General features: G+C 39.0%; 1 protein-coding gene and 1 long non-coding RNA gene across 8 annotated transcripts in view; both read left to right on the forward strand.

Annotated features, from left to right (window-relative positions):
* LOC107387904 (protocadherin-15) overlaps window positions 1–19,923 on the forward strand; it is a 514,972-nt gene that overhangs the window by 198,808 nt on the left and 296,241 nt on the right. For all 7 annotated transcript variants that reach the window (XR_011516897.1, XM_054749198.2, XM_054749199.2 and 4 more), the window contains exon 9: window positions 6,647–6,817. Coding sequence is in view for 6 of the 7 variants with exons in the window: in XM_054749198.2 (XP_054605173.2) it covers window positions 6,647–6,817 (171 nt within the window). In the remaining variant the exon portion in view is untranslated. The remainder of the gene's footprint in view (window positions 1–6,646; window positions 6,818–19,923) is intronic.
* LOC129162791 (uncharacterized) lies at window positions 11,887–14,950 on the forward strand. Its single transcript, XR_011516898.1, has 3 exons — window positions 11,887–12,832; window positions 13,449–14,414; window positions 14,653–14,950. It is a non-coding gene; the product is annotated as an uncharacterized lncRNA (long non-coding RNA).

The raw sequence follows: 19,923 nt of genomic DNA on the forward strand, positions 1-19,923 counted from the left end.
TGTCTTCGGGGGGCGATGACGATTGTCCATAGAAAATTACTTTAACTGTAATTCTTTCATTTATGAAATTATAGCAATTTGAATTTTTTTGGCGAGTGCTCGAACTTTGAGGCCTGGCCCCGCCTCTTCAGTATTTACGAAAAGTCAGTTTTATTTTCTCATTTGATTCGTCCATCGCTTCTGTTCGATCGCACATTATTTTTGAGACAATCGTGCGAAAAATGACCAAACTGTTTAACCAAATATAGAGCCTAGAAATGGCCAAAATGGGGTAAAAATGGCCACTTTAGTCCAAAATGGCCGACTTCCTGTTTGATATTGACCATGGGTGCAAGAGGCTTTTCTGTGCGTATTGTTGAATTCTACAGGTGTACCAAATTTTATCACTCTACTATGAAAAAAGGTCAATGCGGAGGGGTATTTTTAATTTTCCAGGGGGCGCTGTTGAAACACTTTTATACCAACTTTCACATTGCCAGTGAAATACGTAAATTTCACGCACTTTCTATATTGGGCCAGAATTTGGTGAGTTTTTGGATATGCTAAGACCCCCTAAAGGCCGTCCAAAGACGCGGAAGAAAAAAAAAGAAAAAAAAAAGAAAGAAAGAAAAAAAAGAAACGGAGCAGATACAATAGGCCTTCGCAGCGCTTCGCTGCTCGGGCCTAATAAACGGAGCAGATACAATAGGCCTTCGCAGCGCTTCGCTGCTCGGGCCTAAATAAACGGAGCAGATACAATAGGCCTTCGCAGCTTCACTGCTCGGGCCTAATAATAATAATTAGAAATTGACTGACTTGGTTAGAAGACTTGTATCTTCAAAGAGTGACTCAAATCCCAGCAGAGCATAACATTTTCATTTAAATGTGTAATTGTATGAGTTTTTGTTGACTGACATATGCTGCCTGGAGGTGCAGTTGCCCGCACTGTAAGGAGGTTGCAGGTTGAAATCTGAGCTTTGGAGTTAGCATTTTCCCCCACACATGTGTGGCTTTTAGAATAAACATAAAATGTTACTTTTGTAAAGTTCCGGTGTCACCGAGCAGCCGCAGCAGTATTGATCTCTGAAAAATGTCCGCAACACAGACTTCGTAGTTGTCTGGAAGTTTTTTTTTTCCAAGTTAAGAAAAGAGGCGGACGTGTTTCCTAAATCCTGCATCAGTCCAAGCACGGCAACTTCTTTCGGTTTTTATTCCGTTTTAGTAGCCATTAGCACTGTGCATTGTTGTGTGCATCAGTGATATTCAGTCTACGAGAAAATCGTGCAATGACAAAGGTTCCGCCGTGCTCAAAATGCAAGTTGTGATTAAATGCGTGAATTTTTTTTACGCGTTATTTTTTTCTAATTAATTAATCATAATTAACGCGTTAAAGTCCCGGCCCTAATATATATATATATATATATATATATATATATATATATATATATATATATATATATATATATATATATATATATATATATATATATGTATATAGTATCAGCTAATACTCTGTTGTATAAACACTTGAAATAAAACCTGGAGTTCTTTTTGAGTCAACACATTTGTTGTACCTCATTAGAGAATAGCACAAGAGTAACATTGCCATGATTCTCGTATAAATATATATATATTTTTTCACACCGAGTCGCCTAAAATCTGAAATTAGCTCTCAGTTATGTCTAAAAGTCTTTGGAAATAGTCTTCATTTCATCCTGAAATGTGCTGCTAGTTGATCCATAAAGACCCAAAGAGCCACCAGTCGTTTTCACTCGTTTTGTCTCAGTTTGATATTTTTCCAGCTCTGATTCCAGTTTGCAAATAATGTTTGATTCAGAACAGTGCATCTGTTTGTTGAAAAAAGTAATTTTGTGTATGGAGGGAATGCCTGTTTAATACAACACACCAGTCTATTGTTTGTGCAAAGCTGTTTGTGCCCTTTAGGGACTTTTTGAAATGCTTTTAATTCCATGAACACACAATCAATTGTTCGAGGCAACTGTGTTACAGCAGTGTGTACAAATTGGTTTCTCACTGGGCTGAGACTGTTGGTGACAAGTTGGAAATCTGGTGCTTCAGAAGTTTAAAACCTTGGTTCATTTTGTATTTCAGTTTGAACTGAGAAAGCCCCTCACACATAATACAAAATATCTTGAAGAAAACTAAAATTACAGCTGTAAGACTTTCCTCATTTTTTTTAAATTAGTTTTCATATTTCTTGTTCTTTCTGACTTATACAAGTCTAGTTGAGAAGAGTTTAAGATGGATTCTGGACACCTAATTATTGCAGGTGTCAAAAATCCATCTCAAATATTGTGCCTTTCTTTTTTAAAGGGACTTTAAGGTGATTTTTATGCTCGCTATTGCCCCCTCAGGCCAAACATGTATCTGCATCTACAATAGTAGGCTTGTGCGTGAGGCATGCATGCTGAATGTGCACACTCCTAAACTAAAACAGCTAAGTCAGTCACATACCTGTGCAATTCACAGGTTTAGACTGTTCTGTACAATTCTAATAAATGACACAAACAATGTACTCTGATGTAGACATGCTAGACAAGAGGTGTCATGGTCTGCATCTGCCCCCTCCTTTATGTGCCTCCTGGTGTCCTCCATCCCTCTCTAGATTCCCTCTTGTGTCCCTTTGTTCCCCAGCTCCTCTTGTGCTCCACTCCAGGTTCTCCCCTTGTGCTCTCTTAGTGCCCTCATGTGTCCTTGTCTGCATCCCTGTTATGTGTCTTATGTTGTAGCTCTTTGGCGCCCTCATGTGTCCTTTTCTGCGTGTCAGTTTAGTGTCTTATGTTTGTAGTCCTTTAAGTCTATTCCTCCCAGGTCTTGTGTCATCTCATTCATCCCCAGGTCCTCCAGGTCTCATTTACATTCTGTGTCCTTGTAGTCCCCAGCTTCTTTGTCCCCAGCTCAACGTGTGTGTGAGATTCAGTCTCCTGCTCAGTGTTTGTGTGTGTGTGTGTGTGTGTGTGTGTGTGTGTGTGTGTGTGTGTGTGTGTGTGTGTGTGTGTGTGTGTGTGTGTGTGTGTGTGTGTGTGTGTGTGCTTGTCCATTCCCCTTTCCTGTTTATATATAAGTACATTGGTGTGTGTGTGTGTGTGTGTGTGTGTGTGTGTGTGTGTGTTAGTCCTTCCTGCAGCCTTTAGGTTTAGTTTTGGTGTCTTAGTTTCTTAGGGTTATTTGGCCCTCTGTTTCTGTTTCCCATTTTGATTATTAGGTTCACCTGTCTTCCCTCCAGCTCTCACTTCACACACCTGCTGCCATTTTCCCTGATTGCTCCTCCCAGTGTATTTAAGCCCTGTCTGTCTCTGTGTTCTTGTCGGTCCATTAATGTTTGTGTGATTCTGTCAGTTTCGTCCCTCTGTGTATAAACTAGAGTATCTTGATCCTCAGATAATATCTGCTTTTTGACCTTTGGATTTTTGGCCTTTTGGATTTTGACTTACAGTTTGGATAAACCTTGGTTTTTGGCTCACCCCACAAATAAAGACTTTTTACTTAAAATCTTCATCCCTGCCTCCGTGTCATCCTGGGTACTGCATTTTGGGTCCACACCACCGCATCGTGACAAGAGGCCTAAAAAGTGTTCTTACTATGATATAGTAAACACCCCCAGCTTGCTTGAAATCATCAACCCTCTGCCCCCTAGTACTATTTTATTAGTTAAAATGTTCAATTAGTATGATTAAAATGGCCCAAATTGCTTTGATGTGTAAAAAAATTTGAGGAACTGGGAGCAGGTGTCTCATGATATAACCATCCTTGTGTCACTGAAGGAAATCCATATGAGCCACAAAGCTGCATGGGTTAACAGGACAGTAGTTCAAACTCTCGCTAACTTTATTTGCCAAATGCATGAAGAGCATAAGTGCCTGATGGCTGCAGACCTGGAGACGCCCGCGCCATCTCTAGTAGTGGCGTGACTCTGCAGCGGCGTGAATCTCTAGAAGCAGCAGCAAGTTTACATGGAGAGTGATTCCATAGTCTAAATATAGACATTGGCCCTATAATGGGGAAGCATTGGGTCCCATTTTTAAAGTCTTGGGTATGACCCAACCAGATTTGAACCCCAAACTCCCAGTCCCAAGGCTGACACTCTGCCCACTAAGAAGGATAGTTCAACACATGTTAGAAACTTCACTGTTAATCTAGAAACTTCTACCAACAATTTAGCTCTGTAAGACACTGGCTTTATTTTTTCCACTCAAAGTTAAAACAGCCAACTCGTAAATTACAAAATGATTTAAATGTTCTTTTATTTCAGTAATTCAGCCTAAAAAGTGAAACTAATACAAGATATAACCTCATTCCATGCAAACCCAGATGTTTCAAGCCTTTATTTGTTATAAATGTGATGATTATGGCTTACAGTTTATGAAAACCGCACTTTCAAAATCTCAGACAATTTTAGAATATTGTGAAAAAGTTATTCTAGACCCAAAGTGTCACACTCTAATCAGCTAATGAATCCAGAACACCTACAAAGGGTTCCTGAGCCTTTAGATCAGGCGTCTCCAAGCTTTTGTGACTCATGAGCTACTTTTTAACAGTGAAAGTACAGACGAGCCACCGCTATACGATTTTTCACATTGTTACTTTCCATGTGTGACTATGCTTGGTATGTTTATCAAAGCTTACTATATTAACATGCATTTTATTCACAAGTTAACTTCTCTGTATTTCAATACGTCAGTATTATGTTAAAAAGTACAAGGGAAATGGTGACATTCAGAAAATCGAATTAAACAAAACGTGTAGTTTTTTAACTAATCAGATACTTTCAGATTATGAAACACAAAACTACTGAATTATTTGCCATTTTTTTAGAATGGATCAGTAACATCATTTTTTGAGCAAACAGGAACAGCTATCCTGCTCCTGTTCTGCCCCTGACTCCGTGCCCAGAGCCTAAGCAGCAATGTCAGTTTTTCTTCAAGTTCAGCTATTTAGTCATAAATGACCAAAAACTATAGAATGCAATTTAAAGAACATTTGATGTTGACAGAAATGGGGATCCATACTGCAACCTGAGCAATTAATCTGTGTATTTCCAGTAGAACATGTTTGCTGAAAGATTTGGGCAATAATCAGATTTTTATCTTACTTCAACAAAATAATTTTAGATTAGATATTACAGAAAATGGGACGGCTTGCCAACAAATTAAAGATCCTTCCCTCGTTATTTATAAGTCAGGATGGCTCCTCTGGCTGCTTCCAGGTGAGTGACTTTCAAGTGCATCACGAGCTACCCGTAGCTCGCAAGCAACATTTTGGAGACCCCTGCTTTAGATGGTCTCAGTCTGAAACAAATTACTGCCATAAATGTACTTTTGCACCATTATCTAATTTTTCCAATTTCACCCAGAGCATTATGCAATTTATTTTTTATGTAATCACATTTCAATCTGTTCATATTTTTACGACTTTTGCATTATTTGAGATCTGTTCTTGGGGGGATGAGACACCAGTAACTCTCCTAAAAGAACACAAAAGAACATGATGATGAATTTTAAACTTTACTAAAGTTTAAATACTTTTGAACTTCAACTGACACTCTAGTTGATGTGATTCTGGGTTCCCCTTCATGGCTGAAAAACGATGTCTACTGTTTTGTATTATATAAAGATCAGTGAAGGTAATTTCAGGTGATAAACATGAGTCTCTAAAGGGAGTAATTTCAGCTACCACTATCGTAAACGTGGCTGGAAAGAAATGGTGATGCATGATGTGATCAGAAGAGAAATGTGCTTAAAGTTTGATGTTTACTGTAACACAAGGACTTTGCTTGTTATAAACAGGTTACATATTTCATTAGAGCCTCGCTAAAATTTAGCTACATCTGCTTAAGGTCTAGTGAAGGTCTTCCTCTGAGAAAAACTTAATAGTGTGTGAGCACATCCATTTTTCATTTGATTTGTATCAAGGTCATCCTGTTTTAAACCTCAGACCTTTTACACAAACCAGCATTTTCTCTCTAAACTGTTGCTGGGAACCTTTTGGTTCCTCTTAGGTGTGGTGGTACCAGGTTCATTGCACTTTCAGGAAAGATGCACACACACACACACACACACACACACACACACACACACACACACACACACACACACACACACACACACACACACACACACACACACACACACACACCACACACACCACACACACACACACACGTAAAGGCACATTTTGAATAGTGGTTTTTATGTTTTAAATGCAAATGAGTGCTCTTTTTATTTATTAAATGAATCAGTATGCAAATAAGCACTGTTTACCAATTATTTTATAAATATTTACACTGCTGGTATTGAAAAGGAGGTCAGAGTTTTGTAAAGCATTTGGCCTTCTGAGGCTAAAGGGTGACACACTTGCCTTTTTGGCATTTATTAAAAAACAGGGAAAATGTTGTACATAAAAAGCAAAAGATTGAAGATTTCAATTTAAAATTGTTTTTAGACATGTTTTAATAATTTTCTGATGAATAATCTATGACATAAAATGTTTTAGAAACATGAAAGCTTTGTATGTAAGAAAAATAAAATATTGTGTGTGTGTGTGTGTGTGTGTGTGTGTGTGTGTGCACGCATGTGTATGTGTGCATGTGTGTGTGTGCATGCATGCGTATGTGTACATGCATGTGTGTGCGTGTGTGTGTGTTTAGGACCGAGCGCCCCATCTGAGTGACCGTCTGACAGCCACCACCACTCTAACTGTGGACGTGTTGGACGGAGATGACTTGGGTCCCATGTTTCTACCGTGCACACTTGTAGGAAACACCCGTGACTGCAGTCCCATTACGTATCTGGCTAATGTTCTGGAGCTGACAGAGCCGGTAAGTGTTATGCACGTGCATTATTCAGTAAGTTATAGTTTTGTGTGAGGTGCAGAGAGCATGTTTCTGTCTGTGTCCACTTGAGTTAAGGCAAAAACTCACTTCATTACGTGGTACTCATCCTTCTATTTTCAACCAGTCTTATAGTTTAAGTTTAGAACACTTTAAAAAGCTTTCCCTATTTTTTTGGGTAGAAAAAGTTAACATTTTTCAATTAAACACTTTTTAATTGAATTTTAAAGGGGTATTTCTATTATGACTATAGTGACATTCCAGCCAGAATGTTACACTTTAAATTTGTTGTAAGGAAATTGAATTAATCTGATGCCATCACTTGCCATAAATAGGCATAAAAGGCTAGATATCTGTCAAAGTTTATAAAATAGGTGTAGCACAAACTGCTACAACACAGCAGTAATTCCATACCATTCCAGCTTATTTGTATAGCACATTTACACACAGCATGAGAGCTGACCAAAGTGCTTCCCATAACATACATTGCAATACAATAAATAAAAGACTGATGAACAATAAGATCACAAGATAAAATCTAAACTAGAAAAATTGCATTTATTGCACAAATGCTGTTTGAATGCTGGATAGCTGAAACTGTAAGCTGAAGCTGCTGAGCAGCTGAACTGAAGCTGAAATTAAGCAAAACTGTCAAAATGAGCTGAATGTCTTGAAAGATGTAGAAGCAAAAAGCACCAACAAGCAAATAAATCACAGATAGTAAGTGAAGAATAGAGAAAAATAATGCTAAATAGCAAAAAACTTAAATCTGTGAACATTGTATAAAAGTCTGGACAGCTTAAATGTTTAAACACCTGTTATTTCAGTTTGCCAAGTTAAACAGTTTAATCTTTACATTTAGCTGAACTGTGAAATTAGCAGTTTATGCTAAATTTGATAACTTATTGCTGAAGTTGTTGAATAGCTGAAGTAAGCTGAAACTAAGCTAAACTGTCAAATGAGCTGAATGTAGTGAAAAATTAGAAATCAAAAATCACCAAGAAGCAAAAAAAGCACAAAAAGTAAGTGAAGAATCAAGAAAACTAATCCTAAATAGCAGAAAACTCTAATCTGTGAACACAGTTTAAAAAAATTGGACAGCTAAAATGTCTAAACACCTGTTATTTCAGTAGGACTAGTTTAACAGCTTAATTTTTACATTTAGCTGAACTGTGAAATTAGCATCATATGCTGAATTCAGAAACTATTTGCTGAAGCTGAAACTAAGCAAAACTGTTAAAATGAGCTGAATGTTTTGAAAGATTTAGAGCAAAAAGCACCAAAATGTAAATAAAAGCACAAAAAGTGAAGAACGGAGAAAATAATCCTAATCAGCAGAAAACTGAAACCTGAACATTATTTTAAAATCTGGACAGCAAACATGTCTAAACACTTGTTGTTTGAGTAGGACTAGTTTAACAGTTTAATTTTTATGTTTACTTGAACTGTGAAATGAGCAGCATATGCCTCATCAGACACCAGTATGCAGGCTTACAATACCCTGGAATGAGTTGTTCCCCGCGGTCTGGAGGGGTGCGGTCAGAGTGGTGAGGTCACTGGACGTTGAAACCATAATACTCAGAGATTAGTAACTTCCTCTGAGTTCAGCTTCCCCGGCCATGAGATGCAACCCGGAGCCTGCAGATTAGGTGTGAAGTAGCTCTGGAAAGAGCTGTTGTGTCTGTAATCACTTGCAGCGTCACGGAAGGTCAAAGGAGATGGTTTCAAAAGAGATGCTTCTTTCCCGATTTGGCCGAATCGGGAGTCAGCTGGAAACTGAATTAATCGGGAAGTAACTCTTGTTTAATGAGTGTAAACAATGATTAACTTGTTAAATCAAACACATAGTGATTTGTGATATAAATGGATTATTGTAAGAACAATTTTCATTTCAAAGCTATCATTGGTTTAAGCACAGGTTATTCAAACATTTGATTTAAACATCTTGTTCATTCATCACATACTTATGCTGTCAAATCCTGTAGAAGCTTTAAGTAGATAGTGAGGAATTCAGCAGTCTGGCTTTTACGCAGAGAGTGCAGGAACCTTGGAAGGCTGTTTTGTCTCCAGTGTTTTGTCAACAAGCACTGAGCAGAACCTTCTGGATTTGGAAAGCCAAACAGAAAGTGGATTCATTCATGTAGATGAAAGGTTACTATGTTGGTCAATATGTAGGTGAAAATTGACCGTTTTGGACGTTACAATGTTCTGTTTGAAGTTAGTTTTGTTCTTGTTTGCAAATGTTCCAAGATAGGGCCAGTGTTGCCGGCTTGCTGTCTGTCAGCTCCTCTAGGTTTTGTATTTTTATTGTTGTTAGCCTATGTGTTACAACCCGCTCACCCAAGATTGGTGTATGATTGTCATTCGCTATTTGAAATAGGTTTTTTGGTTGGATTTTTACCGTCCAAAGCTGTTGAGCACTGGACTACTTCCTCCCCCTCTACCTGGATGGCCTTTCGGCGTGCTGGGAAACACCACCGTTTACGCACTCTGCTAGGAGAAGTAAAGTAAAGTAAAGTAAAGTAAAAGTTTATTTATATAGCGCCTTTCACAGATATTAATCACAAAGCGCTGTACAACATGATAAAGATCAGGGCAAATACCTCTAACCAATAAAAACATCAGAAAAACAATAGCAGTGATAAACGTAGAAAATAAAATCATGAGTATAAACAAAGTGAAGGTGTGAACCCAAACAAAGCCATCTTTTTGAAACATTTAGGGAGGGAACGCCTGGATGAAAAGGTGAGTTTTTAGATGATTTTTAAAGACCTCTACAGTGTTAGAGAGACGGAGATTTGAAGGTAGACTGTTCCAAAGTCTGGGTGCAATAGTCTGAAAGGCCCTGTCCCCTTTGGTTTTCAGTCTGGTTCGAGGAACAGCCAGGAGGTTTTCAGATGTGGATCTAAGGTTCTGAGAGGTGATGTGTGGGGATAAAAGCTCAGATAGGTAGCTTGGAGCCTGGTTGTTAAGAGCTCTATAGGTCAGGACTAAAACTTTAAACTGTATTCTATATTCTACCGGGAGCCAGTGGAGGGACTGTAAAACTGGGGTGATGTGAGCTCATCTGCTGGATTTGGTTAGGAGTCTGGCTGCTGCATTTTGGATGGCTTGAAGGCGTGAGAGGGAGGTTTTGCTGAGACCAGTAAAAAGAGCGTTACAGTAGTCTAAGCGTGATGACACAAAGGCATGGATTATTTTTTCCAGATCTGCAGTAGAAACCAGTTTACGGACTTTTGAAATGTTTCTCAGTTGAAAGAAACAAGAGCGGGAGATGGTTTTGACGTGTGAGAAAACGTAGGAGGAGAGGCTGTCGGGATGGACGGCTCGTTAAGCTGAAAGCATTGAAGCTTGCCTTTTTTGTGGTTCGCGAGTGGTCTTGTGTTCGTCCACTCGGTTCCTGGCGCCGTGGTGTGTGGTGGATCCGGTGGATTCGTGGCTCGTTCCTGTTGCCGGCAATTAATGGGAGTATGGTAAGCGCTCCCCACTCTTTCGGAGATTCAGTTGGAGACAAGCCGATCTGAGGAATCTCCGATCATTAACTAGAGCTTCTTCCACCATCAACAGTTATGAAGTATCCTTAAGGTGGGGCCTGGTTAATGCTAGGTCTGTGGCTAACAAAACATTCATTGTGAATGAATTTTTTACAACTCATGTTCTCGACATCCTCTGGCCGTTCTGTTACTGCCATCAGAGGTTTGGTAGCATTTCATCAAATTAGATGATTTGATCAAGATCGCTAGGAAGGCTAAGCCGAGCGGTTCGCCGGATGAAGTGATGCCAACATGCCTCTTTAAAGAAGTCTTTCCGGTAGTCGCCCCTTTAAAGGAGCATGGGGCAGAATTGTCCAAAAACAAAAAGTAAATGTTCATTCTTGTGAAGCTTATGGGTGATGAAGCATTTTAAACTAAAAAGAATGATGAAACCAGTTTATCATTCCATTTTGTTAAACAGGCTGTGTGCTTCAAAATGCAAAACATGTCGCATCCGAATTTTCCGCGCTGTTTTAAGGATGTGACGTTATTTGACGCTTCAAGCGCGTTCTCGACAAGGTTCAAACCCGGAAAAACATTTTGAAGCTTGCTAGGTGGCGGTAATGCGTCTTTCACTACTAGCCACGTTAAAACCTCAAACAGAAGAGGAAGAACCCTGGAAATGGATTCTACAACTAGCAAACGACCAAGCGCAACTCAAAGCCCACTAAAGAGTGGCACAAAGAAAAAGGTTTTATCAGCGGCATCTCGAGAGTCAAAAAGAAAATATGATAAAAGTCGGTCAGGGACCCGAATATCTATTGGTTACGCTCTGGAAAAATGGAGGCTGCTTCAACTGGATTTGGTGCCTGAAAAAGGATGCGGACATGGCCCATTTTCTAGTGACCAGGTAAGTGTTGGTCTCCTTATTTCTGCTGTAGGTTTCAGTAACGAGTAGGTAAACATATCAGAGCTGTATCTGCACAATTTGAGAAAATAAAATTAAACTTATGGATTTAGATAATGCTGATTTAGGTAATCTAGCAAATCTTTGTGTAGATGAACAAGAAACTTATCTAAGCTAACGGTGTTTAGCATATGGCTTCCTGATCAGTTTAAAAAAGCTAGAAGCAACTAAGGTGTAATCAGATCACTTCTACGTTTTGTGGACGACACGCCGCATGTGTTTGGAGATAAATGGATGCTCCGTTTATTCTGACGAGAAAAGTAAACAGAGCTTGATTTGATTATACCGCTCAGCCGGAGAGAGCTAGCGTGTGTTAGCATGTTAGCTGCGATCACGTTTCAGTTTGTATGTACCACAGAAGAGAACGGACATTTTCCAAACCAAAGATGAGTCTTTAGAATTATGTCATATTTTATCTACAGTCCAACCTCTAAGCAGGACTGTTACTTCAGTAGATAATGTTATTCGTGGGGTTTGTGTAACAGAACCCCATCAGAATATGTTTCCCTAGCGCTATTGCTGTGCTACATAAGAATAAATAATAAGTCAGCCATAACAACGCGTTTGACTAAAAGTAAAGTTGTGCAGAAGTTTGTATTTATTTTTCTAAATTTGTCCAGTTGAATGTAGGTCAGAATAAAATATGTTTGTGAAAATGATAAATACATTTTTTTATGACTGACATGCATTTTCATATTACTAGTTGTGCCACAGGTAAAGAAGCTTAGCCATTATTGATCTATGTAAACAGAAGGAGTAGAGTCTCAACCAACTTGTTGACATTTTTGCTTAAAAATGTGTTTTCCAGCTACCAGGAGAAGCAGGCTCCTGAAACTGCAATTCAGGGAGGTAATGTGCAGTCAACCTCAACACCCAGTAAGCGAACAGCAGCTAAAATATTGCATCGATTATCTCCAACTGAACCTGTGTCTGAGGGGTTAGTATCTTTTCTGTAAAACAAATATTCACGTTTTTGTGCTATGATATTTCATACATTAAATTACACCTTGCATATCCACACTTGGTTCAGAACTAACATCACACCACCAAACACTTCTGACATTATCTTTACAGGGAAGATTTTCTAATGGCTGGTGTTGAGGCCTTAGCTGATGACCTAGATTTGGATCCTTTTGAAGAAAGGTAAATATGTTCATGAGAAGTCTTGCCATATATGCAGGAAATTACTGCTGTAATATGTGTGAAAAAGATAAAAACAAAATAGTTCAGCAAATATATGTCATTATATATATTTATGTTGTGAAGTGTCAATTCACAGCAGATTGTTGTTATTTGCAGAAAGAATTAATGACAGATGTATTAGGCTCCACATTTATCTCTTTAGAATCAGTACCATTTCAGGTAAGTTCCAGTATTTATCTTTACGTACAACAAATATTATTGTGTTGTCTGTAGTTTCAAATCCATGGATCTAGCTATGGATGCAGTCCAAATTGATGAGGACCAAGCAAACAACTTACTCAACAGTGTGTGAGTTGCAATGTCTTCTTATCTAGGGGTGGGCAATATAAACGATATAAGGTAGAAATGATATAAAATTGGGTAATTTTACGGCCCCCAGCTCGTCTAGGAGATGATGTTAAAGGGGGCGTAAAGAAAGATATGTGAATTACCGGACAAAACCAAGATTTACTCTCTCAGGAGTTTATTAACTAAAAAACACTGCTTTATGCAGGCTAGGACAAAATGAATACAAAACCAAAAGGACGTCCCACTGGGGAATTAACAATACTAAACAGAAGGATCATCCAATACAGGGTAAATAACAATACTATTAATAAACACAAAACGCCGGTACTAATCCGGGAAAGTAAAGGAATGAGACAAACACAAAAGGCTACACCAAAAGGGTGAGCTGAACTCTTTAACAAGTATTCTAATGGAGACAAAAACGAGCTCTGGCTACTAGGAAGTGTACCACACAGGTAATCGAAACGAAGACTTTAACATCTGGTTTGCTAGGAGGGAAAAAGAGGAACACTCGCTTTAACACCAGGCCTCTGCTAAGCTTCCCTCCTCGAATGACAGAGGGAGCTGCCTTTTATAGGAAGCTCCCTGACTGAGAAGATTAGCGACACCTGGCTCAGCTAGAGCCAGGTGAACAGGTAGGAGCTCTGAGGCCACCTTGTGGCCACAAAACAGACAACGTCTGTAACAGGTAATGATAGTTTTTGGCTATATCGCAATACGGCGATATTGTGATAACACATGACGTCACTAAGATGTGCACCCTGCTGACAATGGGACAACAGAATGGCGGTGACTGCAAGCATGGAGTGGGCGGAGGAGGAGGCCTATATGCCTCAAGTGGCATATATTTGCCACATGAGGATATCTAAAAGCATGTCAATTTGACATCTATAAACAGATGAAAAAATATATCGCAATATATATCGTTACTGCACATGCTTCAGATTATATCGCAGTATAGATTTGAGGCCATATTTCCCAGCCCTATTCTTATCTACACTCTTTTTTTAAACTCCAAAGTCTTAAAATAATATATTAATTCTACTTTTATTTATTGTTTTCATAACAGAATAGAACTGTTATGAAAACTTTGTCAGGCTGACGAAGTTTGCAGCCGCAAACAAAACGTTGCAGGTAAATAAAACCCTTCTATGTTTTAAAAAGAACTAAAAGATGGAATTGTTGTTTTATCCTTGTTCACAGGCTGGGATCCTAAAGGGAATTTCCATCCTACTTGTGTGGCTGAATGACATCTTCAACCAATTTTGGTACATTTGTCAGAAAGCACAACATCGTTATATGTTTAATGTAAGTATTGTGACATCTTGTGGACAACAAGACAACAATGCACATTGACATAATTACCTTTCTTTTCATAATAGTGCCAGCTCTCGTGTTTCTGTTGGTGAGCGCTTCTGTCACATGTAAAGTTTTCAAATAAAACTTATTTTTTCTGTTAGGACATATGGGTGGGTGTGCTTCACCATGTCACAGGGAAGCATGAATGGACCCGTGGCAAATGTGACCATGGACCACTTGATGCAATGACCAGTGATAAAGAGCTCATGGTACCATGATCTCCACCACACGAGGCTCTTCAACGAATCATGTTCAACAGACACTGGTTGAAGGATGCCACCAATCTGACCTTTAGGTATATTAATAACATTTTCATAAGCAAAAAAGCTAAAGTGTCAATATCAAAGCTGAAAATTTACATATAGAAATGACAATTGTGGGTGAAAAGGCAATCAAAAGTGTGATTCCTAATAATCTATAAAGTTGTAGCTTTTGTTTTTTTACAGATCAACTTCAGAACTCGAGAGTTTCCAGAATTGCATTCTCATGTAATCTATGTATGATCTAATGCTGCTGTTCTCCTCTCCATAAAGGCCCCAGCTACGTGAAGCATCAAAAGACAGGAATGACTTCTTTCATGCACACAGATTTATTAGAAATTAAGAAAAAATACTATGTACAAATGCAAATAACAGAACTTTTTTGTACATAAATAAAAATAAATATATTGCACAAACTGTTTGTTCATTTTTGGGTGAAAATGCTGTCTTCAGCTAAAGTTATTTTGAGGTATTGTGCTGTTTTGGAACTACTGTAGTTGTAGATAAACGGTTTGGATTTTTGGGTTAGGGTGCCCTCAGTCAGGAAGACGATGTCCTGGCGTCTCTTGCCGAAACTCCAGGATATCCAGCATCACCCCTGGAAGACGGGTCACCACTCTCTCGAGAATATAATCTCTCTCCTCCTGGCTCAGGTGTTGTAAAGCTGTCTAGAAATTAAAGAGCATATGTTCACATGACTAGATTCATATCTCCAGTGAGTGATGTTTTCGTTTTTGGCATCTATTATTTTATTTTATTTTTTTACACAAATGGCTACAACCAACCTGCATCTCAGCTATACTGGCAGCTCTCAGCTGTGCAAGCCGGTCTCGGTCCTCTTCTTTGAAAGCTGTTCGCTGCCTACCCCGGCGCCCTGGTCCTCTTGAAGGAGCTCTGGACCTCAACCTGCTGCCCTCACCCCTTGAGCGTGTCCTTCCCCGACCCTCGGAGCGACCTTTTCCTCTCCCCTTTCCTTTAGCCCCTGGTCTCAGACTTTCCCACGACACATCAAAGTCTGTGGCAGGCTCGGGCACACTCCATCTGAACTGTCTTCCATCACTCCTTCCAATATGAATTCCTGAAAATCAATGACAGTAATGATTAAAATGACTATTACCCTGTAGGTCTTGTTGATATTATGATTTTATTTTGATGCATTTTTGAACTAAACATTGATATTTATATTCTTATTTACATTGTTGTGATGCCTGTCCTGTAATGAAATTGGTTTCACAAATGATGTCAGTGACTTGAAATTGGATGTTCTTACATGATGTATAAACAATAACATTAGCTTGTTAGTAAGCTTAGTGCAAAATAATAACTGTAATTGGTCTAAAAACATCAGAAATCACCTGCAGCCACAAAGCCTTATGCTAATAAAGTAGCATCATGTTACTGTCTTGCTCGCCTGTCACAAAACTGGCTTATGAATATTTCATAGGAAGGAGCACTTGCTTTACATCACGAGTGTCATGGCTAAATTAAAATGCTAATGTTGTCATGGAACTTTACAAATATTAGACTAAAGTAACAATGTTACTTACTTCATCGCTCGACACGGTGTCTTGTTCGAGCCGCGCTCTGGCCGTACATCACTGTAACTTTTTTTTTTCTCGTGAAGAGTTTGTGCGCGCTTTCGTGCCGGGCTGCAGTTACTCACAGCGCCGAGTGCGTCGCTAATGAGTTTCGTTTCTTCATCCTGCCCCATGCTCCTTTAATATTGCACATAATTAACATGAGTCTCAGTTCTGGTATAGTCCCCGACAATTTCAAAAAGGCGGTTATTCAACCTTTGCTCAAAAAGCCTGGACTGGATGCTTCGCTGGCTGCAAACTACAGGCCCATTTCGAAACTTCCATTCTTAAGGTACTAGAGAAATGTGTTTACCACCAGCTCTTGGTTTCTATGGATGAGAATGCCATTTTTGAGACTTTCCAGTCTGTATGGCAAGCCAAATGAGCATTTATTCTGATATCAGGATATCAGCCAGAATTGTCATGAACATGTAAGCCATTTCTGTCCACTAGTTAACTAGTTAGACATGTTTGTGTCAACTAGTTAAATAGTGACAGCCTAAATGTCAACTAGTTAACTAGTAAGGCCTAAATTCTCTCTAGTTAACTAGTTAAAATGTTTCATATCTTACTAGTTAACTAGTATTGCTCAGTGTGTTCACTAGTTAACTAGTGGACAGATCAATGTCCACTAGTTAACTAGTTAAAACACATTTAGTTTTTACTAGTCAACTAGTAAGGTACAAAAACTCGTACTAGCTGACTACTGAATGTAAAAATCCCACTTGTTAACTTTGCCCAATTTGGCCAGCCGCTTGAGCATTAATTCTGATATCTTGTCAACAGGTCAACTAGTTAACTAGTGAGGGTCAAACTGTACACGCTAGTAAACTAGTGAACACATTTTGACCTTCACTAGTTAACTAGTTGACACAAAAATGGCTCATTAGTTAACTAGTAAAGGCCAAAATGCATACCAGTCAGCTAGTTGAAGGTTTTTGTGTCTCACTAGTTAACTAGTCAGGGTCAAAATGAGCCCACCAGTTAACTAGTGGGAGACGGAAATGTTCACTAGTTAACTAGTGAACACATTTTGGCTTCACTAGTTAACTAGGTGACACAAAATGGCTCACTAGTTAACTAGTAAAGGCCAAAATGCATACCAGTCAGCTAGTTGAAGGTTTTTGTGTCTCACTAGTTAACTAGTGATGGCCAAAATGTGCACACCAGTTAACTAGTGACAGAAGAAATGCCCACTAGTTGACTAGTGAACACATTTTGGCTTCCTAGTTAACTAGGTGACACAAAAATGGCTCACTAGTTAACTAGTAAGGGCTAAAATGCATACCAGTCAGCTAGTTGAAGGTTTTTGTGTCTCACTAGTTAACTAGTGACAGTTCAAATTGTCCACATGTTCACTAGTGAAGGCAAAACTCCTAACTAGTTAAGTAGATGGAGTAGGGCAGTGCCACTAGTTAACTAGTGAACCATTAATGACTCACTAGCTAGCTAGTTGATTGTAGCAGGCTCACTAGTTACCTAGTTGATGCATCCATTGTCCAAACTAGTTAACTAGTGAGGACATAAATGTATACTAGTAAACTAGTTCAAGCCTACATTCACACTAGCTAGCTAGTTGCACAGAATTCTAATTAGGAGGCAGAGAATTTCTCAAATCGAGGCTTTCTATTGGCTCACTATGTTAAAATAAAATATGACAACCAATCACAGTGCGGAATTTTGCAAAATCCCACCCCAAACATTTGCATGCGGCACACAAGTTAACATGCTGGCCAGAGGAACCTCAGCTAGTAAACTAGTAGTGGCTTCAGTGTGACACTTACATGTAAACTTGTGAAGGCGGAACTGCTCACTAGTTAACTAGAGAGGGTACAAATGTCCACTAGTTAACTAGTGAGGTGCAAAATAAGTGTCACTATTTCACTAGTGGGCCCCAAAACGCCCACAAGTTAACTAGTAGGGTGTGGATATGCTCACTAGTTAACTAGTGAGGCGCAGATTTGCTCACTAGTTAACTAGTGCACCCTTAAGCGCCCACTAGTTAACTAGTAAGGTGCAAAAAAGCATCACTAGTTAACTAGTAAGGTGCAGATATGCTCACTAGTTAACTAGTGGGCCCCAAAACGCCAACTAGTTAACTAGTAGGGTGCGGATTTGCTCACTAGTTAACTAGTTAGGCGCAGATATGCTCACTAGTTAACTAGTGACGTGCGGATTTGCTTACTAGTTAACTAGTGAGGCGCAGATATGCTCACTAGTTAACTAGTGAGGTGCAGATTTGCTCACTAGTTAACTAGTGAGGTGCGGATTTGCTCACTAGTTAACTAGTGAGGTGCAGATTTGCTCACTAGTTAACTAGTGAGGTGCGGATTTGCTCACTAGTTAAATAGTGAGGTGCGGATTTGCTCACTAGTTAACTAGTGAGGTGCAGATATGCTCACTAGTTAACTAGTGAGCATATCTGCACCTCACTAGTACCTCACTAGTTAACTAGTGAGCATATCTGCACCTCACTAGTTAACTAGTGAGCATATCTGCACCTCACTAGTTAACTAGTGAGCAAATCCGCACCTCACTAGTTAACTAGTGAGGTGCGGATTTGCTCACTAGTTAACTAGTTGCATCTAAAAACACATACAAGCTGACCATTTTTGTCCACTAGTTAACTAGTGGAACAATTGAAATTTCACCAGTTTACATGTGTGGCAGTGCAGCAGCTCACTAGTTAACTAGTGCCTGAAACACAAATTATGCATATTCTAATGAGAAGGCGGGCAGAAGACTCCTGTTGGGTATAAGAATCCCACCCAGTCTAATTCGTATGTGCTGTGGCCTCACAATCACATACTGATGGGTGTCCCTGAGCGCCAAGGCTTGCACTCATTAGTCATGGTTTGACACCTACTGGTTGGTCGTTGCGGCGGGTTCGAATCCCGCAGATGGCATTCCGCAATTGCTGTAACATTATTTATTTTCTCTTTGTGTTGTAATGTTCAAAGTTTTATTGTTTTACTGCTTTTATTCCCCCCTCCCAAATCAAGTAAAGCACCTCGTTTGGTGTCGTGTAAGGGAGATCAGTTGGCGAGTTCAAGTCCCATTGAGGAGAATTGGAATTTAGTGTGCCAGTAATTTTATTGTAGTTCATTTTTGTTTGGTATTGAAAGTTTGGTATTGAAAAAGGCTATATTAAAAATAATTATTGATATATATATATATATATATATATATATATATATATATATATATATATATATATATCTCCATCCATCCATCCATCCATCTTCCCAAGAAATAGATCAAATGACACTGAGGGAAAAAACTGTGGTTATTTTGGAGAGGGTGCTGGCTGCAAAACCACAAAGGCGGAGCTGCACCCCGCCCATTCACGCAAACTCAGCCTAGCCCACTGACTTCCGTTTTTGTTTTCAACTTTATCGCAAACTGACCTGACCCACATGAATTACGGCTGTTACTAGTTTACAGTCGTTAATGCTATGTTCTATACTCCAATTAAACAAGATAAATATAACTTGCTACATGACAAAGACTGAATATATCTCGAAATGAAAAGGTTTCTTTTAGCGAATATCTGCCTACAGCTGGTCTAATAAAAGTGGTGTACAACAGCACTTCAGTCTATTGAATGGCCTCTGGTAGTCTAGTGGTAAAATCGTCTGAGTTGGTTTTTGCTTTCCCCCCAGCTGATGCTGGTTCGATTCTCGGTGGGGTCATCAGCAGTCTATTTAGCCACATTCAATTTGTTTATATTTTAGTTGTAATGTTTCTTTTCAGCAAAATATTTATGTCGCTAAAAGTTCTTTGAATTTGGTCGTTCCTAAACAGCATTTTAGTTGAAACTCTGCTCACAAATGGACTCACACTGGCTAAATAAACGAATAAATAAATAAATAAACACATTATATGTTAAACGGTATACCAGTAAATTGTTGTAAACATAGTACTGGCAAGTGTAGCTAGAAATGAAGAAAAGAGGTTGTAAACTACC

The sequence above is a fragment of the Nothobranchius furzeri genome, chromosome 16 (assembly GCF_043380555.1).
Source record: "Nothobranchius furzeri strain GRZ-AD chromosome 16, NfurGRZ-RIMD1, whole genome shotgun sequence".
Lineage (NCBI taxonomy): Eukaryota > Metazoa > Chordata > Actinopteri > Cyprinodontiformes > Nothobranchiidae > Nothobranchius > Nothobranchius furzeri.